This window comes from Colletotrichum phormii, assembly GCF_030913505.1.
Source record: "Colletotrichum phormii strain CBS 102054 chromosome Unknown BDP81scaffold_12, whole genome shotgun sequence".
Lineage (NCBI taxonomy): Eukaryota > Fungi > Ascomycota > Sordariomycetes > Glomerellales > Glomerellaceae > Colletotrichum > Colletotrichum phormii.
In genome coordinates this window covers 1,331,474-1,353,445 of record NW_026851454.1, presented here as the reverse complement: position 1 = coordinate 1,353,445, position 21,972 = coordinate 1,331,474, and the positions used below count along the sequence as shown (strand labels likewise).

At 51.7% G+C, this 21,972-nt stretch overlaps 7 protein-coding genes across 7 annotated transcripts; 4 read left to right on the top strand and 3 right to left on the bottom strand.

Moving 5' to 3' along the window:
* Positions 1–148: 148 nt before the first annotated feature.
* Positions 149–1,293, bottom strand: BDP81DRAFT_322433 (parasitic phase-specific protein PSP-1; the record flags this gene model as incomplete). Its single annotated transcript, XM_060584697.1, has 4 exons — positions 149–332; positions 389–802; positions 873–933; positions 990–1,293. The coding sequence occupies 4 exons, from the start codon at positions 1,291–1,293 to the stop codon at positions 149–151; spliced, it is 963 nt and encodes a 320-aa protein (XP_060444460.1).
* Positions 1,294–5,494: 4,201 nt separating this feature from the next.
* BDP81DRAFT_321527 (Rieske domain-containing protein) lies at positions 5,495–6,126 on the top strand (the record flags this gene model as incomplete). The annotated part of the gene is made up of 2 exons (XM_060584621.1): positions 5,495–5,785; positions 5,848–6,126. 2 exons carry the CDS (start codon positions 5,495–5,497, stop codon positions 6,124–6,126), a joined length of 570 nt encoding a protein of 189 aa, XP_060444459.1.
* Positions 6,127–6,403: 277 nt separating this feature from the next.
* BDP81DRAFT_430399 (oxidoreductase) lies at positions 6,404–7,969 on the top strand. The gene is made up of 4 exons (XM_060590606.1): positions 6,404–6,668; positions 6,719–6,829; positions 6,910–7,235; positions 7,287–7,969. The coding sequence occupies exons 1-4, from the start codon at positions 6,575–6,577 to the stop codon at positions 7,605–7,607; spliced, it is 852 nt and encodes a 283-aa protein (XP_060444458.1). The 5' UTR covers positions 6,404–6,574; the 3' UTR covers positions 7,608–7,969.
* Positions 7,970–10,082: 2,113 nt separating this feature from the next.
* BDP81DRAFT_462017 (uncharacterized protein) lies at positions 10,083–11,872 on the bottom strand (the record flags this gene model as incomplete). The annotated part of the gene is made up of 3 exons (XM_060593850.1): positions 10,083–10,804; positions 10,859–11,778; positions 11,841–11,872. The coding sequence occupies 3 exons, from the start codon at positions 11,870–11,872 to the stop codon at positions 10,083–10,085; spliced, it is 1,674 nt and encodes a 557-aa protein (XP_060444457.1).
* Positions 11,873–13,420: 1,548 nt separating this feature from the next.
* Positions 13,421–14,258, bottom strand: BDP81DRAFT_430396 (uncharacterized protein). The gene has a single exon (XM_060590605.1). It carries the CDS (start codon positions 14,124–14,126, stop codon positions 13,590–13,592), a length of 537 nt encoding a protein of 178 aa, XP_060444456.1. The 5' UTR covers positions 14,127–14,258; the 3' UTR covers positions 13,421–13,589.
* Positions 14,259–15,129: 871 nt separating this feature from the next.
* On the top strand, positions 15,130–17,338 carry BDP81DRAFT_376682 (CobW/HypB/UreG; the record flags this gene model as incomplete). Its single annotated transcript, XM_060586754.1, has 6 exons — positions 15,130–15,312; positions 15,381–15,466; positions 15,536–15,832; positions 15,895–16,105; positions 16,163–16,351; positions 16,417–17,338. 6 exons carry the CDS (start codon positions 15,130–15,132, stop codon positions 17,197–17,199), a joined length of 1,749 nt encoding a protein of 582 aa, XP_060444455.1. The 3' UTR covers positions 17,200–17,338.
* Positions 17,339–20,003: 2,665 nt separating this feature from the next.
* On the top strand, positions 20,004–21,678 carry BDP81DRAFT_430392 (glycosyl hydrolase family 61-domain-containing protein). The gene has a single exon (XM_060590604.1). It carries the CDS (start codon positions 20,484–20,486, stop codon positions 21,465–21,467), a length of 984 nt encoding a protein of 327 aa, XP_060444454.1. The 5' UTR covers positions 20,004–20,483; the 3' UTR covers positions 21,468–21,678.
* The last annotated feature ends 294 nt before the right edge of the window (positions 21,679–21,972 follow it).

The following is a 21,972-nucleotide window of genomic DNA, read 5'->3' as shown; positions in this document are numbered from 1 at the left end:
TAGATGGAAAAGCTCAGAATCAAGCATGCAACTAAGGTTACAAGTATTTCGAATTGAGTTAATACGAGAAGAAATTGGGCAAACTAAAAAGTTCTGGTATCTTGGTGAACAAATATTGCAGCGGATCGTCTTCGTGAACATCATTCATTCATACGCTGATTGACCCCGGCAACGTGTCTTTTCTGCCGCTCATTTCCATAGGCATGCTAGCCTGCCGCGATGGGAGGTGATCGAATGCCTCTGACGCAGTCGATTCCTTCCTCTCTCCAGCTGTGCTGAAACCAATCGCAGGGTTTCCGATGACGAGACAAAACACTGCGAATACCATGACACTAGAATAGGTGTTAGCCACACTACCGAGTGGCATTCTGGGTGTAGAATGACTCACGAAGATTCAAGACCAATGAACAAGGGTTGGTTCCGGAACATGGGGCTGAAGTATCCCTCCTTCAGTTCCTCGATACGGTAGGAGCATCGTACCAGGATCAGGATGGTGGAGATGAAGAGGAACGCCAAGAAGTTTTTCATGTTTTTCGTCATGCGTTGTCGAGCATTCGACCTCATGCAGGTGATGAGGTAGTCTGCGAAGAGAGCACAAAAGGCGACGAGACAGACGACTTGAAAGATGAGCCCCGCCAAGGAGACATTGACACCTCTTTGTACGGCCGCCTTATCGTTTCCAATGCTGGATAGAGCCCCGCCAGTTGCTTGTAGGATGAGGGATACGATGTCGCACGGGATGAAGAGGTAGTAGCATAATCTCGGGTTGAATCTGGATATCGATCGATCGACGTGGATGATTCTGCGCTTCCAAGGTTAGTCAAGAGCTCCAAAAGACTGGATGATTGATAGTCTCGGCAAGTTGGACTTACACTTTAGATAGCATGACATAGATAGCAGCGCAGAAGAACACCGGTCCGACAGTGATGCAGACTGAGACGAGAAGAGATTAGATCAAGTCATGCCATAGGGACATCGATGGCACTCACTGATCTGCAAAAGAAATCCACCAAAGGAGAACGGATTATCGTTGAGAATTAGCCTCCCAACATAGCCGACAATCTCGAGCAAGCATCCACCGATCATGCTAGCCATGAACCCCCAGTTCTTGGACCGAAGGCCCTGAATAGTATGGATGACCATGGCCAGAGCAAAGAGTCCGATGAATGTTCCATTGACTGGTACTGAAGGGCGATAGCGTAGTAGACTGGCCTCGAGCGGGCATACGTCGAGAGTGCAGTTGGCCTTCGGGCCGAACGACTTATAGCCGTTCGGGAGCTGAGTTGCAGACATGATGCCGACGTGAGAGTTAAGAGGAAGACGCTAGGGATGGAAGACGGGTGTCACATGAGACAGCTCGATGCTTGGAGAAGACGTTGAGATCTTGGGGCGCAGGAGGTAGTACTTATGTCTGGGGGCATTCCGTGAGCGGTCGAATGAGGAGTTGCCGCTTGCGTCTGTGATCATCCGGCCAAGCGAACGACGGCCGTAAAAGAGGGAGATGAGACACGTGGAACACTCTCAAAGATTCATCCATATCGGATCTAATCCAGAACGTTAGGATTAATTCAGAAGGTGGAAACGCTCTATGCAGCACCTAACAGCCCTTTGATTCCTTAGCATTTCGCTTCGCATTATACAAAATGGGTCAAGACACAACATACTTCATCGTGGCATACGGTTGACATCCCGCATATGGGGAGAGCGGGATCGCGCTACCCTGGCCCGGCCGCAAACTATACCCCGTTCGGCCATGAAGAATCTCAACGCGGACAAGGGAGGGGGCAGGGAGGCGTCATGCCATGTGTCTCTGCTGATATCAGTCAGACATTCCGGGCTAAACGGCCAGGCCGATCGACGTCCCGAGAGTCTGGGACCTATACTAGTCCGACTTGCATCCAGCTAGACTCGCACTCGCACTTCGCAAAGCGACGAATCAGCAAGAGAGACTCAGAGTCGGCCGCGATCCCATAAGCGAGGGGACCACCATAAGCCTTCAGGCTTCAACACAAAGAGGCCTTTCCGTCCATGGCACCCGTACCCGTGCCAAGAGCCCAGGGAAGTCGGGTAGCAAGCTTCGGAGCGCGTCATGTTGTGAGCCATGTGTCGCGGGAGTTGACTCGATAGAAAGCTGTGAGGTTGTGGCCTTGGATCTAGAACCCGGGCTCATTGTTAGAAATCAAAGTATTCTACGCGTGGCATGCGGATCTAGCCACTTTGACACTTCCACTTACACGACCAAGTACATGGAACGGGTGAAGTCGTTTGAGGCGGTTTCCCGGTCGAGTTGTCATCGCTTACGAGATGCGAGACAGCCAAGACATCAACATCCCGGACAGGCATGCTCGGCGCTCTTTGTCGACTGACTTCCACGCTGTCAGACGGAGAAAGAGACACGGGGCAGGGGTCTATAACAGACCTGAAAACTAGACAATTGATAATTAACGGTCATTTGCTTCTTTACTGAATAACTTGAAGTAGGTTTACTCGCAAAGGAGAACCTCTACATCACAAAACCACAATTACTAGGTAACACTCACAAACACCCTCACAACTTCCAATTCCTAAGTGTGCTGTGGTTTCTGAAAGGCTCTGATGGGGTGGCTTGCCCTTGGGCTAGAAGCAGTCTAGATATCGCGCCATGGCTGCCTCCAGCAATACACCTCTACCTCCTCCGCCACTGCAATGGACAAGCTGCCATGAGTCTAGGCCATGCTAGAGTTCACTTTAGTTCAAAGAACACATTGTCTCCACGTGGGAATGAGGTTGTGCTTATTCGATAGCAGAGGGTCGGGCCGCCAGAAATGGTAGGTTCGGCGACATGGCCTACAACCTTACCAATGATATTTCCCAATAAGTCCGAGCAACCAAGTACATAGTCTAGAAAGTTTGGGACTGATAACATGGAGCAAATCTCATTCGCTTTTACTTTTACAATTATCTAGGCAAAATCTGGATTAGACTCGGATTATTGCCCGGAGCAAACACAATCCTTTTGCACTTCTTTATTGGATTCACAGTCAAGTAATACACAGCGGACAGAAATATCCGTTCAAGGGCATCCAAGTAAGCTGCTGCTTTGAAACTCTTGCTACTGATACCAGGATCATGTTCATTTCTTTTAATGAATACCTGATGATGATGATGATGATGATGTATTTAACGTCTGGTAACAAAAGGACGTGCCGGGCGCTATGCCGACATGGTCTATGCTAATCTAAACTATGTTACAGGCTACCGTCTTCACCTAACGTTCCTGTTCAATGACTCGGGCAAATTTCGGAAAAGAAATTGGTCTCCTCTATCCATTCGCATAGAAGAGAGGCTCCCTTAGCAGAACCTAGCAAGAAATCAATGCTTGCTTTGGCCATACGTTGGCGGAGGTAGCGCGGTGTAGCCTTGCGTCCACGCTTGCAGAAGTAGAAATGGACTGGTGTCTTGGGTTTCCCACAGCTGCAATTGAGCAACGCATCTTGATGAGCGAATCTCTCGTGGTATGCTGCAAAGTCTCCATGATGGGATCTTGCTGCGTATAGCCTTCCTAGTAAGTGCCGAGGGAGGCGAAGTTCGGGCGGCTTGGGGTGAAGAATTATCTCGAGGTCGGCATATTGCCGAGGGCATTGGGACAGCCATTTTCTGGCAAAGGCTTGGAAGGTAGCTACTTTAGCTTGCCTTTCTAGGTGCGCTAATGAGGGCTATGGTTGTGATTTTGGGATTAGTTTGCAGGCTTCCTTGGCTAGAGCATCCGCTTCTTCATTTCCTGGTACTCCCGTGTGCCCAGGGCACCACCAAACATAAACCCTGCCGGGGGTTGTCCAGCTCTCTCTTTATCTCCGAGTCCAGGAGGAAGAGAGCCTATTGAAGGCCCTAAATCTAGCCTGGCTGCTTCCTGTGCTCTGGGAGTATATGTCAAGTTGGGATGTTGACGCAGGGTGGAAGCTCTCAGAGGCCAACTGCAGTTAGGGGTAGAATGATGAATTACTGAAGTCTGCTCCTCCCTCGACGTGTACTCCCTGCGCTGTATATATATCTGAGCTGTTCCTTTGTTGCTTGGACTCCTTACTACCTCTTACTAGCCCCTATCCGGGAGGGCTCTGACAGTATAGTCTAGCCGCGACTGCGAGGTTGTCGAGGCAGATGTGGACGTTATCTGCCATACGAGCCGTAGGAGCCCGGGTGGCTTCCATCAGGCCGTGATACGCAGCATGTGCCTCCGCGTCATACACCTCAGTTTGGGAGCCGAGTGGTTCGGATCCGCGGAAGATCTACCGTGTAGCTTGGTACCCTACCCAGCCTGCTCCGGCGGAGGTGCTGCTGCCGTCCGACATCTGGGACCCGTCAGTATAGACAACAATGTCCCGCTTGGAGAAAGTTGCCATCCTGCCTGCAAAGGAGAGGGCCTGTTCTTCTTTGGTCTTATTAGGTTCGTAGCCGACCCTGGCGAGGGCTGTCTGCCAGTCCGCTAGTTGCTCCCAAGGGGGGAGTTCTAACGGATCGATGTATTCGATATTTTTGCTTACGAGGCTTGCTATTCGTCGTAGCCGTGAGTCTGGTCCTGATTTGTCCCTGAGTCTCGTTCGGAGAGGGTGTCGCTCGTCCAGACGATGGATTCTGGTGGACGCTGTGTGGAGCTTCGCGTCCAGTATCACCTCTGCTGGGGGTAGAGCCGCCTCGCGCTGTAGGATCGGTACAGGCGTAGTTCTGTATACGGGGACCATCGCTCTGATGGCTTTGGTTTGCGTCGCGTCCAGTTAGTGTAGCAGACTACCAAACCCGTTCGAAATAATACGTCCATTCTTTATCCGGCTCTTGCCGGGCCACCATGCTTCAGATGCATAGTACTAAGTAGGTAATACACAAGAGGTGATCGCTCGACGAAGTAAGTACGCAGGCGCGCCCCAGACAGTGTTCCCTAGTCCCCATAGTCCATTGACTACTTAGCATGCTTTTGCAGAGAGGTTTCTTACGTAACTCTTGAATATGAGTTTACGGTCGAAGTGAACGCCGAGCCAGCGTAGAGAAGAGCCTTCTTTAATAGCCTGAACTATATGATACCTCCCATCCGGCAAACCTACTGTGATTGATGGGTTTCCGTCTTTTCGTGTCTTGGTGAAGTGGATCAGTTCGGACTTATCGAGGTCAAAAGTGATTCCTTCCGTCGCGCCCCATCCTAAGGTTTCTTTCCATTCCTTGGTTAGGATGTCACAGTTGTTCTCTAGTGATGTTGAGCTTGCCAAGATAGCGACGTCATCGGCTTTAATGAATACCTGGACTTGGGCATTGTCAACTGCGGGACTCTAGCGGACCAAAAGGAGACGGTTCCACTCACGTGCAATAACACGTGACCTTCCCAAAATCATCAAAGGAATCAATCCGGACGTGATGCCCGCCACGAAGTTCACGGCACTACCGCCACGTTCGCGATACCGACAGAAGACAAATCCGCGTCAAACATATCCATGCCCAAGGGCTCTCTAATCAAGTTTAACAAATGATGAATGCCTTTGGAGGTCGATCGCGCTCCACAGCAGGATGGTTTTTTGCTGGCCTCGACTCATCATTCCCCGATCTCGGATCCGATGAGAGCAACCTATCAGATCTCCGTTTCTGTGGCACAGATCTCAAGTCTGGTTGCAAGGTGTTCCAAGTGCGGAAGTCGGATCCCTCGCGGAGTACAGAGGTGCTCTTGGCACCAGATGTCCTAAACTACGACGAGCTCGAAGGCGATTTGAAGGATCAGGTCTTAGTTTTCAAATTTAAGGGGAAGTTTCACGCCGTCGACCATGTGAGTCTTTTCTTTTCATTACGGAAGCACACATGCTATAGATCCGACTAAAACTTCTGTAGAAATGCCCACATTCTTCATATCCGCTCTCACATGGCACACCGTTCGATATCGAAGACTTTGGAATTGTTTTGAGCGCAGGGTTGACTTGTCCGAAGCATGGATGGTCGTTTGATTTATTCTCCGGCATGGCAGACCGCGCGCGATATAAGCTGGGTATCTGGGAGGTCCAGTTGCGCGATACAGCATCAATAGGTTCAATACCAATAGGAGATTCTCTTGCAGACACAGAGAGCATAGACAAAGAAGTGTGGGTTAGGAGAAAGCAGAGAATAGGATAATATCTAAGAGCGCATTAACGACACACATGCCGCTTCATAAGTACCTGGCGCACATTTGATGTCTTCGCTAACAAACCTCCAGAACGTTCGTAACTTTGTGTGACCAACGTACAGATGGACATGCATGTGACTAGGTAAGATGATTGGTCTCCTGCAGGAAGTAACGTGCTAAACAGCCAAACAGTACGGTCTGAAGTAAATCTGCAGGCTGCGGGCAACGGAGACGCTGATGCGGGGAATTAAATTTGAGCTGAAGTTTGACCGGAAATCATCATCCTCGCATCCTCACCCACCTTAACACGAGTGAGGGAGAGCCACCATCCTTCTAGCACACCTTCACCTTTTTAATGGTCTCTGAGTGCGTTGGTAGAACTCCTGTTGCGCGATCGAAATTCAGGTTGATAAGTGATTACATGTAATCACCAGTCACCTCTACACGTCGAGCACGATGTCATCAAGCGTCAGAGAAACCAAACCATCAGTGGGTGACCCGGAGAAGTCAGTGAGTGAGCTCTTCAGGCTTGATGAGCGGACCATATTGAGTGCGAATCGCCATGTTTCCTCAAGTACCTGAATGTTCTAACATCCGTAGTAACCGGTGGTGGAGGTTCTATGGGTTTGGAAGTTGCTCGCTCCGTGCTAGAAAGCGGCGGAGATGTCATATGCATTGACCGACAGGAGAGTCCTCTCGAGAAACCTTGGAGTAAGCTCCTTATACCTTCCTTCAGCGGCTTCTCAATCACAACTTCCCCTATGACTGAGCTGAATGTCTTCCGCGTCTAGGTCGTGTGCTCGACGTGTCCAAGAGTCACGGGACACAAGCGTGGTACTACAGGTGCGATATTACGGACGCAGAAAACGTAAAGTCTGTCTTCGCGGAGTCTATGAAGAAGATACGGTTCCCCTTTATGGGGTTGGTCGCCTGTGCTGGTATTTCAGGTGATGCACCATCCATCGACTTTCCGATCGACATAGCGAGACGCATCGTGGACATCAACGTCATCGGGACACTTATCTGCGCGCAAGCTGCGGCTCAGGAGATTCAAAGACAAGGATCGGCCGGAAGTATCGTCCTCATTGCGAGTATGAGTGCTCATGGGAGCAACAAGGCAAGTTGACGGTCTGCTTAAAGTAGAGGAAGACTCTAATCAAATTTCCAGGGCGTTGATACCGTGGCCTACAATTCGTCAAAGTCAGCAGTTGTTCAGATGGCTCGTTCTCTTGCCGCTGAGTGGGGTAGCCGCGTAGACATACCACTCATTCGGGTGAACTCGATCTCGCCCGGGTACATCCGCACACGAATGACTGACAAACCACTCAGTAACCCTGAGATGGAGAGAGAATGGATCAATGGCAACATGTTGATGAGATTGAGTGAGGCGCACGAGTACAGAGGTCCCATCATCTTTCTGCTCAGTGATGCCAGCAGTTTCATGACTGGATCTGATGTCCGCGTAGATGGGGGCCACACAGCTTGGTAGTTGAAGAAATTGCGAAAGCAACTCATCTGTCTGACTGCTGGATCCTATTATAGCTGGGGAACCTCAAAGAGAGGGCCGACACACCTGATCATAACATAACTCCAAGACCCTTCGTTCACAGCGACCTCAGCAACGGACTTCAGGGGACTACATGTACCCAAGGTGTCATCAGTGTTCCCACAAAAGCCCATCATACAGAAACGTTACATCAGTGAAATTTCATAGGGGCAGAGAGAAAAACAACATTGAACCAATCGGGTAGCTGCTTGGACTACGAGCGGTTAGATAGCATTACCTAGGTAGACAGAAACGGTTAGAAATGAGATTCTATCGAATTGGAAGATCACTTCTGATATTTTCAACGCTATTTCGGACAGGCTTTCTCTGCGAGTTCAAGGCCAGGCCGAAGACATAACCCGTCTCCGAGATGGAGTAAGAGTTGAGAGCCCTACATGCCCCTTCACTTGGCTAACAGCCCGAAGATTTTTAGCGCGACATCATTACGAGAATCCAACGACGCGAGATCTCTCAATCAAGCCATCTATGTGTTTACCATCGTCACTATTATATACACACCGCTAGGGTTTTTGGCAGTACGTTACCTCCTTTGCACATTTAGTATGAGTCCAATTAGGCCTAACGGCGAACCACAGACATTCTGGGCGCTTCCTGTCTTAAATGAGACCGGAAACGGCCAGAAGGTCCAAGAATTACCAGCCTTTCTGATGTCGTTCATTCTTGTTCCAATACTTACCTACATTGCTTCTGCAATCCTACCGTCCGTTCTACCAACAGTCCTGGAACTGTGGCACCAATCCCGTATTTATCAGCGATGGACTAAGTCCTTCAGTCGACGCATGATATCGTTTGTTCAGAAGTTCAGGCTACTGTTAGAAGTCATGTCGATGCTTCTGAAGGTCATCACACCACATGAGATACTGAAGATGCGGTTTAAAGGGCGATGGCGTGAGCATAGGCTTCGCCCGGATATTCTACCACGATTGACCGCGCGGACCCCCTACTTCTACGCTCCACCTCCGCGGAAGCTTCGCTTATAAATCTCTTCTCCTTAGTTTAGATTCTGTCAGCAAGCCGCCGTTGATAGTACGAAGATAAAGCAGATGTATACATACTTGGAACCAGATAGAGAACGTTCAGATTCCCCGTTAGAGTTCGATATGAAACAAATTGATGAGGCCTTAACTAAGGTCATTCCACTACCTGGCGTTATGGCAAAAGCTCTAGACTTAACGATTTAGTCCAGCTTATAGACTTAAAGGATACTTATGTTGCGATATCCTATGTCTAGTTAGACAGAATAGGCGTAGGATTATCAGCAACGAAAAGGGGCTCGGAATCGAGCTCTCGTATAATAAATCGCTGCCTGTGGGAGTTTTGGGAATATAAGATCAATAAGGCTAATGAAGCTAACGAAGCCCTAGAAGAGAGGGTCGGTCAGGCAGTAGCGCAGTTAAAGTCTAGAAAACAGAAGACTGCCCAATAACTGCTTGATTCAGGAAAGGTTGACGCCAGTCTTTCCATGAGTTCCGGGAAGACGCCTCTGGACCTTGCTTTGGAGAGTCAGGAGCCAAAGGAGCCAGTAATCAAAATTGTTTCAGACAGGACGATGTTCTTACAAACGACAAAGATTGAAGGGGTTATGGTAGATGACGTAGATAATTCATAGAATAAGGTATCACCATTGTTCTCGAAGGGATATTATAAAAAGTAGTCTGCTGACCCATTTTCGATCTGCTTTCGGCATGTTGCTGTAAATTCGCCGCTACCACAAGGAGAGACGATTCCGAGGACGCGGCCAAGATCCGTGTTGACCGGCCTTTGAGCGTGCGCAGGTGCCAGCGACATCGCCAATTCCTACTCCACCCTTGTGCGACTTTTATTATGGGTTTAGAGATCGGGAACTTTTGACAAGCCTATCTCGGGCTGTGGCAGGGGTTTGTCACGATATCTGTTTCAGGAGGCGTGCGTCTCGACCTGCTTTGTGGATCCTCTGGGCGTCTAGAGGAAACGAATTTAGGCCGGGATGAAGAGATGGGCGTCGAGGGGGCGATGAAAATGCCGGGACTCAACTCATGATGCTTTCTGCTTTTATGGTGAAATGTTCAGCGGCTGTCACAGAGGGCATATTGATGCACTTGTGGAAATGTTTCAATCGTTATGGTTCGTGATATTATTGCAAATTTAAGTATAGTACATCGTGGACGGCAATCTTCGCTCGGGGTATTCAACAAGAAAGGAAAAGAAATAGTGATAGATGAGACAAATAAGATGTGTGACAGCAGTCATCTCATCTATGCCTGAGTACAGTGTGTGTGGTTCGCAAGGTCTGGTTCGGAGGGTCCATCATCCGATCCTTGGTATGATTTAATATCGTGGGTTGATCCCAGCCCGAGAAAAAATGTCGCCGTGTGCTCTCAGTAATGACCGTGTGGGCTTGCCGCGACATTGCGCACCTCAACCGCGATATCCCATTTCGGGAGAGAATCGTCCATCAGGTCCCCTCTCCGCTCGGGGTAGCTGACCCGGCTGCGGTCGGTAAAAGTTGTCCGGGTTGTATGGTCGATAGCCGTTGTTGGGCTGGTATCCAACATTGATAGATTCCCGGTACGGACCCTGTCCTACTTCCTGGTACATATCGTAAGTGGAAGCAGGGTACGGCACCCTCGCCGTGGAAACCGCTGTCGGCGGCCGTCGTTGCGCCGTGCTGATCCTCAGCGGCGCGGGAACCGCCGGCTCGTTGATGGACTTTTCGTAGTAAAAGCTCTCCACTTGCATGTTCCTCGTGTTTCCAATAGGATCGTTGTTGTTGGGCATGCTGGGAAGAGGCGGAGCCGCGGCAGCCGCGTTCGTTGTCGGGGAGTTCGGTAGAGGTCTGGCGGATGAAGCCTCCATCTTTGATGCTCTGTCGGTCTTGAACTGCTCCATCATCTGCTCTTCCATCTCCTTGGTGGTCCGATTTGCAATCTTGGTTTGTCTGAAGGTTGTGACCATGGCGCGCTCTATCTCGCGGGTGCTGCGTTTCGGTTGACGCAGGATGGCTGATTCGCGTGCGACAAAGCCGTTATTCCCTGGTGACGTATTTTGTGTCATGTTTGTTGCTACGGCCGCGACCTTCTTCTTCCTCTTGTAGCGCTTTACGCCGAAAATTACTGCGCCTATGAGCAGTCCGATGATGGCTGTAACCTTTGGTCAAAATTCTGGTCTAGAATGCGAGAGTTCTGATGACTTACCGACAACGGCGAAGGAGACTCCGATGGCAAACCCGCGGTCTGTGCCATCAGCAGGCGCAGCCGATGCTGATGGCGCGTTGGAAGCCTCGACTTGTGAGCTTGGCGGGAGAAGTTCTGGCTGTGGAGTTCCAGACGCCGCATTTTCGACTGGCGGTGGCGGCAGATTCGTTGAAGGAGTAGTTTCGGCGGTGGGTGGAGGAGGCGGTGATGGCGGTGCCGAAGACTGACTGGCAGGCGGAGGGTTTTGCGGTTGGCGAGCAGGAGGGTTCGACGGTGTCACGGCCGGGGCCGATTGTTGCGCGGGAGCTTCTTGAGGCGGTGGGTTAGATGGAGGCGGCGCCCCGGGGACAAGAGTGATGAAGCCTCTTGCGGGCGGCAAGCTTGCCGGCAACACCGGGTTCAGGACTGCCGATGGGATCGGAGACCCTTGAGCTGCCGGAGGCGGGAGAGATGGTGCGGCCGGAGGCGGCTGTACACTCGGAGGAGGGGCCGGAGTTGCTCCTGGCGGCGGCGGTACTGCTGGGGGTGGTTGTTCTTGTTCTGAGTCGCTGCTCGAGTCGGAGGACTGGCCGGGCGGCGCGCCCGGTTGTGGTGCGTCGGAGTCGCTTGCTGATGATGCTGCGCCGGCTTGGCCGCCCGCTTCTGAGTCGCTCTCGGCCTCCTTGGCTGCGCCGTTCGCAGGCTCCTCCCCCTTCTCCTCTTTCTCGTCTTCCTGTTCCTTCTGTTGGTCGGCGGGCTGGTTAGGCTTGGCCTCCTCGTCCTCGTCCTCTTCCTCTTCCTGCTTGCCGCCAGCCTCTTGTTCCCCGTCTGCTTCCTCTGCCTCCTCTTCCTTTGCGGGCGGTGGTGCTGGGCTTTGCCTACGAGTTAGATTGTGACGAGGTCTGCCAGGGAATTTAGGCGCTGATCTCCTCCTCCGCTGTCTGTTAATACCGGTTAGCGTTTCTCACTAAAAGACTGCGAGAATGCTTAGTTGACCCCATACCTCAAAGTAGACCAAGTCGCAGTTGCCTCCATAACTCCGAGTCTTCGCGTTTCCCACAGACTGTACTGCGAACCAGTAACGAAATAAAATCGACCAGCGAGTGAGTGAAGAGAGAAAACAGCACAGCTGCAAATCTAGAAGAAACCGACAAGAAAGGAAAAAGGACGCAAGCGCCGCATGAGAAAAAGAGTCACGATTCACCGAGATCTTGGACAGAAGCAGAAGCAGAAACAACAAGAACCAAAAGAGACGTCACGCTGGGCTGGGCGGCATTTGCTCCATGTTATCAATTCTCGCTGTGTCGATCATCTTGCCCAACCCCATGGACAAGTTCGGAGACATCCATGCAAAGATGTCTCCCACATCAAACAACTTCCAAGAAGAACGGGCAAGGGGGTTCGAGATGTGCCTCTCTTACGAGCTGCGGGCGGCTCATGCACTGAGGGACAGTGGGCACTGGTCTCTGGTGCGACAGGCGCACGCGAGGGAACGCTCCGGGGGACGTTCACACGGATGGACCCTACGAATAGAGGTGGCTTGACATGACTCTGGCGCAGCCGCTAGAACCATCAGCAGCAGTGTTTGCCCAGTTCTAGCTCCTCTTCACCAGCCTCAGTACGCCGCACAGTTACACCCAAGGGGTCGAAGAGGCCCGGACAACGGGGAGTTTCTCAGCTGGCAAGGTGACTATGAAGTCTCTGAGCAGGCGAGCCGTGAACCACACCCGTTCCATATTCGGGGGGTTTCAGACGGACCCCGGCCGCTGTCACTCTGGTGAACCCGCCGTGCCGCACCAAAACCCTCGGTCGTGTTTGACGCGCTTCTTGGCGGCTTGGCCCGGAGACGCCCTCTTTTTGGTGTCTGAAACCACCGAGAATGCGACTGCGAGCAACCCACGAATAGGTACGAAGAGCTGTTGGCAGATTTGAGCACCGAAGTGTGCTAGTTTCCGACGCTTGCCCACCAGAAACTCCACCATGGCGCTTCGAGGACGGAGAGAATTAGAAACATGGTAGGGGGGCCTTGTCTGAGCCTGGAAACATTTTTCGTCTTTTCTTGATTGCGCCGCCGACTGCTGTTGCATCTCCTGCCTACCCCTCGGTGCAACTTCGTGTTCCTTTGCCGTAGGATTCCTACGGCGACAAGACTGTGATGAGGATGGAGCTGATCTTTGCTCAACACATGTAGTAGCAGACCGCGGTTCCGATTTTGGATGCGGAAGTGTGCATGAACTTGCGTCAGCCCGACAGCGCAACTCTTGGCGAGCCCAGAGCCCATTTGCTTCAATGGCCAACCACGCGTGGCGGCTCGGCCACGGAACAGTCGTGATCGACACAAGGACAAAATCTGGCTCAACCTGCCTACAAACAAACAAGTCAACTTTTACCGACACGCTCGCGACGAACAGCAGTGAGGAGTCAGGAGAGAGAGGGTGTCGCGTGGTAGTATCCGGGGTAAGCTCTGGCTCAACCTGATCCACTACGGGGTCGACGACGAAACTGGAAATGCATGGGCACCTTGCAAACATCTTTTTTGACTCCTCACCTGACAATGACGTTGGCCTCTACAGTTTTCAACACCGATGGCATTGGCAGGCGATGGGCTTTCTATTAATACCATTGCCCCTCCGTCTATTTGTCGCCTGAACGCCGAGCGCCTGATCTGCATCTAATTCAAGTCGAGGTTCGGTTCGACTAGCTGTTCGGCTCCAATGCCCTTTCGGCTATATAACCCTCCGGTCTATGAGAATCATGCTTTATGTGACTTGCTTTCTAGAGTACGGAAGATTGATTTTTGGCCGTGTGATCTGACGAGGCACTTTTCTTCTTTCCGGCAGCGGCTGTGACTCGGATGAGCTGTGTGCTTCGACCAAATGGTAGCTGTAGACAAGTTGACAACGTAATACAGGCTTCGATATGAGCAGTACATTGTATCATCCAGGATTCCAGATGTCTTGCGAATCCGTTTCTGTGGTTTCTTCCCGTTCCTCAGCATGTACCCAGCTCTTCGTTGAACTGAAAGAGACCAAGGAACATTGCCATTCCGGAAGCCAAGATCATCACCGTGTCTCGCCTTCGTAACACATGGTCCCAATGAGTAATCAGCCAGTCGCATTTTTCCAGCACGGTTAGCTTTTGAGCCCTCGCCATCCGAAGATGATGCATAAAGTAACACAGCAGGATAGGAGGCTACAGAAGCCGCGTCTTGTAAGAATAAATCTTCCTTCCCTTTGATACGCACGTACTGGTTGCACCACCAAGGGCGAATCTTGACATGGAATTTCATGGGGTGCTAGTCGACCGCAATCGATGAATCTCGTGCTGAATGTGCTGAATGGTATTGCTTCACTCATTCTTTGATAAGGTCGATGGCTCCAAGCACGTGCAGCTTACGGAGAGCCGCGATTTGGCAAGTTCTCACACCAGGTCTCAGGCACATCAACCTGACATAGTGAGCAGGTGATTTCATTCCACAACTGATGGACTCGACTCACGAATTGGAAAATATCCACATCAATATCAGCTACCTTGCCTATGTACTTATGCAACATAATAGACATGTCAAAGTCCTATCATACACATGCTCCAGAACAATGCCAGCACCACAGCAGCGTTGCCAACTGTCTTCCAAGAAGATGTTAGCCCTCCAATTCTGCCGAGGAACCCAAATCCAAGGGCTCCAACCCTCAAATCCTTCTTCCTTGCCCAGGTACCTTAGCTCACCGTACATCTCATCGTCGACCGTCGGCCCAAGTGCAGCTCGCCTCAACTCAGTTGACCTAGCGAATAACAACACGGCATTTCGCTCACCAAAGGTATCCCTCAAGGTTCTCAAGGGTCCGAGCCGGCCGTTAGACCCGTCATCCATGTTTTCGCGAACTCTTTTTTCCTAATATGGCGAGGCGTTTCTGGGGATCGAGTCCCGGTCGATGTCTTTTCAGCCAATCAGAGGGCGGCCGATGATGATGACGGCCCCGGTGACGAGCCAGCCAATCCCGTGTTATATCGCCGGGGCAATCGTCAGAACCCGGATGGCCCGTCGTGCACACGTCGTACAGAACGAACAGCACAGGGAGATCATTCAGGGAGATGGCATGATGAAATGATGGACTGATGGCACCTTGATGGCAGTCGATTAGGGAAGTCGGCATCCGAGATGTTGAAAGGTTGGAAATGCCCATATAAATATTCAAATGTCGAAGGTTTAGACTGAATAAGTGTACCCAAACCTTTCATTCTTCAATCTCCAACGAGTCTTCAGAGTTTACGGGAAGCCACGCACGTTCACAATGGGCAAGAAACTCTCAGCGTCTTCAACGAAGCCCAAATCGGGTGCCATTGTTGTGCCAGCAACTACACAACCAAAATCCACCGATGAGGTCCCGAAGCTTGTCCGCCAGGACTCCGGCGTCGATGTTACAAAGTCTGGTCAAGGAAAACCTCTACCAGTCACACTTCTCTCGGGCTTCTTGGTACGTCCTGACTCCTGAGTGACGCATGCGAGTGTGATTGAGACATGTGGCCAATGGCTAGATTATAGGGCAGTGGTAAAACGACGCTCCTTCAGCACATCCTCAAGAGCGACCATGGTCTTCGTATTGCGGTCATTGTCAATGATATCGGCGCGTGGGTTACCAACTATCTGCTCTACACCTTGTATTTCATGAAGCAGTACTGACTAGCTGCGTCAACTAGTGTGAACGTTGACGCATCCCTCATCAAGAAGAGCCACCGACTTACAAAAACCGAAGAAAAGGTCATCGCACTGCAGAATGGCTGCATCTGCTGTACTCTTAGAGGAGATCTGCTGGAAGAGCTCGTCAACTTGTCAGAGCTCCATGAGTTCGACTACGTGATTATCGAGAGCAGTGGTATAAGCGAGCCCGAACAAGTCGCAGAGACCTTTGATGCCCGATTGGCGGAGCAAATGGCTACAATGGGGGAGGGACCCGAGGGATTGGATGAGGATACCTTGAAGTTGCTCAAGAGGCTGTGAGTCCTATACCCTCTCTGACCCTACGATTAAGATCTTACTAACGAAACCTGCTCCTCAGAGCTGATGCTGGCGGAGTCGACAAGTTCGCTCGCCTTGATACCACCGTCACGGTCATCGATGCCTTCACAATCTTCAACGATTTCCACACTAGCGATTTGCTATCTTCGAGACGAGATGATGTCGTACCAGAAGACGAACGGACCGTGTCTGACCTGATGGTTGACCAGATTGAGTTTGCCGACGTGATAGTTCTCAACAAAGTCGATATGGTGAGCACTTCCACGAGAGATATATCGTGAAAGGATGAAATTGCTGACTAGATTCAGGTGACCAAGAACAATCGCGCTCGCGTGCTGGATTTGATCAAGAAGCTCAACCCAAGAGCCAAGATCCTGGAATCCAGCTACAGCAAGATTGACGTCAGCGAGATTGTCAATACCAACACATTCGACCTCAAGGTTGCTCAGTCTGGTTTCGGTTGGCTCCAAGACTTGCATGCCATGACTGTCCGCGAGGTTAGACTTCACTCGGACTTATCCACACATCAGATGAAGATATATGCTGATCCTCGATGCTCCAGGTCAACGGTCGCAAAGCAGTTACCCCAAAGCCAGAGACGGAGGAATACAACGTCCGCAACTTCATCTACACGAGGACGCGGCCATTCCACCCTAGACGTCTATGGTCACTTCTCTACGACAAGTTCATTCTGCAGATGGAGGAGCCCGAGGGCGAGGATGAAGATGCAATGGATGAGGACGATGACGCTGACATGAGCGACGGAGATGCTTCCGACAAGGAAGATGAGGAATGGGAAGACGACGAGTCAGAAGCAGACGAAGATGAGGACGCTAACATGGAAGACCCCCTCGAGCCCCCCTCCAATGAAGTCATCCTCGCCAACAAAACCGCCAACCCCCTCTTCAACCGTCTCTTCCGCTCAAAGGGTGAGTTCTTCCTCGCGACACGACCACACCGGGCAGGCGACTGGTCCCAGGCCGGCGCAATGCTGACGATGACCGGCGGCCGCCCGTGGTTCTGCACACTTGACCCCGGTGACTACCTCACGGGCGATAGCGAAGTCGACGCCCTTGTCACACACGACATCAAAAAGGGTGGCGAGTGGGGTGACCGCCGGCAGGAGATGGTGTTCATCGGTGAGAAGCTTGACATCAAGGGTTTAGAAGCTGCGCTGGATGCGTGTTTGCTCAATGATGAGGAGTGGAAGAAGTGGCAGAAGGTGATGAGGAATAAGAAGTGGGATGACGAGAAGAAAGGGGACAAGTTGCAGGATTTGTTTGATGATGGGTTTCCAGACTGGACGGAGGATGGGGAGGATCATGAGGGGCATGATCATGCCTGATTGTCGGATTGGAAGTCCAATTCGGCCGCGAGTAGGGGCAGAGCATGGGCCACCTCGAGGGGGTACACTTAGACCTCGACTACCCACCCAACCTCCGGTTGGAATCTCCCTTCTACTCCTTACGCAGAATCAATCAATACAGAGATATTGATACTTCGTCACCCCCAGGACCCTACGGTTCGAACCAAATTCCCTGTGAAAGGAATACCAACACTGATACCGCATTACTTGGAGAAAAAGATACATGGCGCATAATAAAAATCATTAGATTCACTTCACCTTCGGGGGGTTAAGTGGGATGGTAGAAAATTTCGCTTAAGGTGAAGGAAACCCTACAACTGTGACGCGGGAAGACGAAGCAGGAGAGTATAACATCTGAAAGACCTCTCATGCATGAACTGCCCGTCTAGATGATCTAGCTTCGGGCTTCTGTCATCTCATTTGTCGGCAATTGGCCTTTGCTTGGGGGCAATATCAATTGCGCGGCAGTGATACATCAGACTTTTAGGTAGAAGCTGACAACACACAGTAAAGCCAAGAGAAAGGAATTGTCAGCAACAGTGATGACACAGGCTAAAATCTGGGCATCACGGCAGGACATAGTGTAACCGATGTGATTGACCAAGTAAGTTGAGTCAGCAAAGGAAGTCGCCGACGGATTTCGCGATAATTCGTCGCTGGGGATCATGTCTATGACCCAAGTCAACAGATGCATCGGCTGCTCTATCATTAACCTCGTCTTGGCAAAAATATACATGAGAGACAACGAGGCCCTTTTTGGCTCTTTCACATAACATAGGTCTTGGTACGGTCTCATCGGGAACTCACGTCGAGTCGATAACCTCGGCTCATGGGGGCGGGACATTCAGGCTAACAGACCCACCGGGCTACACTGCCCGGGAGCCGATCGTCGGCGTCAATGAAGTTGAGACAACGGTCGCAAGTCAGTACCGCGCCCTCGGAGCTGATAGTGGGATCGTCAGTCCAACTCACTGCCCATCAGGCTCGGTCACCGCTCCGGACGGTCGCACTGCGGGAAGCACGTATGGCACGCTGGGGGCGGATCCGAAGACTAGGCACACTAGGTGACTTAGTCGAGTTGCTTCGAATATCACTACTTGGTTCTTTCTTCAGTGGTTATTATTGACCGGGAAATGTTGAGGTGGCCCGATAGCCAAGATCGGTGGATGCCGAAGAATCTTCTGTGAAAATATTGGAGCGCAATCGCCCACAATGACGATCTTGCTTGTAGACGGAGCAGAATCCGAATATTTCGGGGGCGTCGACAGGCTCGGTCGAATAGGTAATCCCACCGGCGGCTCAGCCATGGAGCCCGATATTAGACATAAATCGAGTATGGAGCCGGCTTTGTTTTTCTGTGACGGGCATGACCCCTCTTTTTGATGGAGACTGACTTGGACAAGAGGAGAACCAGGAGAAGCATAAACGGAGGGAGCGGTTCTTTAGGTCTGACTAAGAAGCCTCGGCGGAGTTGCATGCCCAATTCGACTGGCACTTCGCCTCTGGAACGTCCGGGCCAGCGCTGCTCAACTCGCTGGATCGATTCTTAGGCCCCGATCTCCTCGCGTCCAAAGCCAATTGCCAGGGCTGTTATGATATCTCGGCAGGGCGGCACTTACCGATCGCACTTAATTTTCACTTTAGTTGTGAAGCGCTGGGTCCGACTAGTAAGCCGTGATAACGACATAGGTCGGGGTTGATGCTGGTCTGGCCCGGCCTCCCTCTTGGTCATCACACCGCAGCAAGAGAGGGGAAAATGCGAAACCGCAAAACCACAGTTGAGAACCAAGGTTCACCCAAGTCATTCACTCGGCTGTACGTGCCGAGTGTCTGTTAACGACAGCTTCACAGTTGGGAGCTGCCGCCGAAGAATCAAATGCAATCCAAGCGCCGTCCTCCTTTTCTTCTTTTTGGTGGGGGGTTTTTCGTCCCGTGTAAAGTGATCTGCGACAGGGAATAGCCGCCAGCTGGAGTTTTTCTTCCTCGCTGCGCGCCCCTGTACCCAGGTTTCAGGTGAATCCCACCGCGGCCGCGTCGATCAGGAACCAGAAGTTCAGAACAGAGTTCATAGTGGCATAACCTTTTCGCGGGATCGCTCTTGAGACGAAAGCTACACATATTGACTCTGGGAAAACGCTCGTTTATGACGCTCTCCATACTCTTTACGCGGGTTCAAATGTTTTTGTAATGACTTTGTAAAGACCCTGGATTTCGGAAACACCGGAACCAGCTGTACGGCAGAGTTTCAAGCATTCTCCAGGTGACCCAAGTCCAGAATTGTCAAGCCGAGAGCACAGAGTACCAATAACCGGGTATTGACAGACAAACCTGGCTTGTCGCCCGAAATTGACAGCACCAAGTTCGCCAACGGCCAAACCCCGACAAGCCTTTCACGCCGTTGCGGGCATGCAGGCGCAGAAAGCCGCCAGCGGCTAGGACGAATAAGGGTGACCACTGTGGATATAGAACAATCTACAAGCGACCGATTCGGGGCTTCAACCAGCTCGGGCCAGGTTCACCTACAAGGGTATGTGCTGCAAGCGAGCTGTGAGTTTAGATGAACAGGAGCAGAAGGGGAATCGGCGCATGAGCCAAGCTTGGCGACTGTATCTCCACAGATTTCGACAACCTGGGCGGCTCATGAGCAACCCAGGGGTCGATGTCGTCAATAGTACTCTAGTTGCGACCCCAATCCAGGGGTGCTCGCCGGCGTCGAGGACCGTGTTTGGTGGGAAATGGATCCCGCGTACATGTTGCTCCAATGTTTCAAACGAAGAGCACTTCGACCAAATCGTCACTGAAGCCTACTCCTATCGTGCGATCTTGGTTGGGCGAGGCAACGAGGTCGAGCTCCTTTGGCCATCCTTGCTCTTTTACCACCCCTTTTCGCGCCCGTGATGCCTGGATTGTCCAGATGAAGGTAGTCTGCCATGTTGTGGAGAGAAATCTCATCAGGAATGTGTATGGGATGATGGATCATGGCGGCTGACAGTCTATGGTTCCCATCTTCTTAGTGCCCAGGGGTGGTGGGATATCTTCGATATAAGACAACCATTTCTTCTCACCATTTTTATCTTGTCTCTATTCCCTCTTCGTTCTCAACCATCGCTGTGTCTTTTGTCATTGTACAAACCACTTTCTTTTTGAAACTTCACTTTCATTCATTCCCTGGTGGAAAATCAATCTCTTCATTTTCTTCCTGCCCAATCTTTCCAACCACCGGTCTTCACCAACCAAACCAACCACCCATAACACAAGTCAAGATGCGCTCTTTCGCTCTCCTCGCCGCCGCGGCCGTTGTGCCCCAGGCCATGGCCCACTACGTCTTCCCTACCCTCATCGTCAACGGTGAGCAGACCGAGCGCTACCAGTACGTCCGCGAGGCCAAGAACTCCAACTCTCCCGTCACCGATGTTACCTCCGACGGCATCGTCTGCAACATTGGCGGCAACGACGACGACGTCCTCGCCAAGACCGAGACCAAGGCCGTCAACGCCGGTGACGAGGTCGGCTTCATCGTCGAGAACGACATGGGTCACCCCGGTCCCCTCGCCGTCTACCTCTCCAAGGCCCCCTCCGGCGTCGCTTCCTACAAGGGTGACGGCGACTGGTTCAAGATCTACGAGCTTTCCACCTCCAACATCACCGAGGCCGGTCTCCAGTGGGCTACCTACGTCAACAACGCCGGTATCCACAACTTCACCTTCACTCTCCCCAAGGAGGTCCCCACCGGCGAGTACCTGATGCGTGCTGAGCACATTGGCCTCCACGGCGCCGGCACCAAGGGTGGTGCCCAGTTCTACATTGCTTGCGCTCAGATCTCCGTCACCGGTACCTCCACCGAGACCCCCTCGCCCGTCGTCAAGTTCCCCGGCGTCTACACCGGCGAGGAGCCCGGTCTGTTGATCAACATCTACTACCCCGCTCCCCAGAACTACACCGTCCCCGGTGGCCCCGTTGCCTTCTCCGGATGCGAGGACCACACTGCCAACCTTCTCGGCCAGACCTCCGACGGTGACTGCACTGGCTCCGATGGTGCCACCACCCCCACCACCCCTACTACTCCTACCACCCCTTCCACCCCCGCCGCTCCCTCTGCCGGCATCCCCAACTACAACGGTGGCAACAGCACCAGCCCTGCTGAGCCCTCTGCTGCCGCTGGTGAGGATGATGACTGCGAGAAGTCTGCTGCCCGCCGCCGCGTCCGCTCCATGCGCCGCAAGCTTGCCCGTGCTGCTTCCTTCTAAAGCAGTAACGAGAGTGTGAGAGAGAGAAGTTGGAAAAGTTTTTGGACGTAAACCCCGGGCTCCGCTACTGCCACTTGGTTATAGCAGTGCTCATCACATTATTCTTGTACATATGACTTAAGACACTGGATGTAAATGCTATTAGATATCGGACGATCCGTTGTACAGATGCGTCCTCATGTTTGAAATATGAGAATCATTCCATATGAAACCTTTTCTTGCTCTCTTAGTGTCCATGATTTTTCCATCCTTGTTATCGGTAGCGAAGGTGTCCAAAGACTTTGGCTATGGTCCTGGGCCGAGTTAAAGTCTGGTTACACGTCGGAGTCTACACGTCGACCACCTATTACTGCCGACGGTTTCCCCTTTTTTTCATGGCTTCTCTGCGTCCAGGTGCTACAGCTGACTATGCTAATAGTCTCCATCTTCTTAGAGGTCAGTTAATGGACCCCCTGACGGGGCTACAGGGTTCGGCTTTGTTATCTACCGCAACAACAAACGTATA

Coding starts and splice junctions, on each gene's coding strand:
- BDP81DRAFT_430399 (XM_060590606.1), top strand. CDS start 6,575: ATGTCATCAAGCGTCAGAGAAACCAAACCATCAGTGGGTGACCCGGAG. Junction 6,830..6,909: donor TCCTCTCGAGAAACCTTGGA/GTAAGCTCCTTA, acceptor TTCCGCGTCTAG/GTCGTGTGCTCGACGTGTCC. Junction 7,236..7,286: donor GTGCTCATGGGAGCAACAAG/GCAAGTTGACGG, acceptor TCAAATTTCCAG/GGCGTTGATACCGTGGCCTA.
- BDP81DRAFT_430392 (XM_060590604.1), top strand. CDS start 20,484: ATGCGCTCTTTCGCTCTCCTCGCCGCCGCGGCCGTTGTGCCCCAGGCC.
- BDP81DRAFT_430396 (XM_060590605.1), bottom strand. CDS start 14,126: ATGAAATTCCATGTCAAGATTCGCCCTTGGTGGTGCAACCAGTACGTG.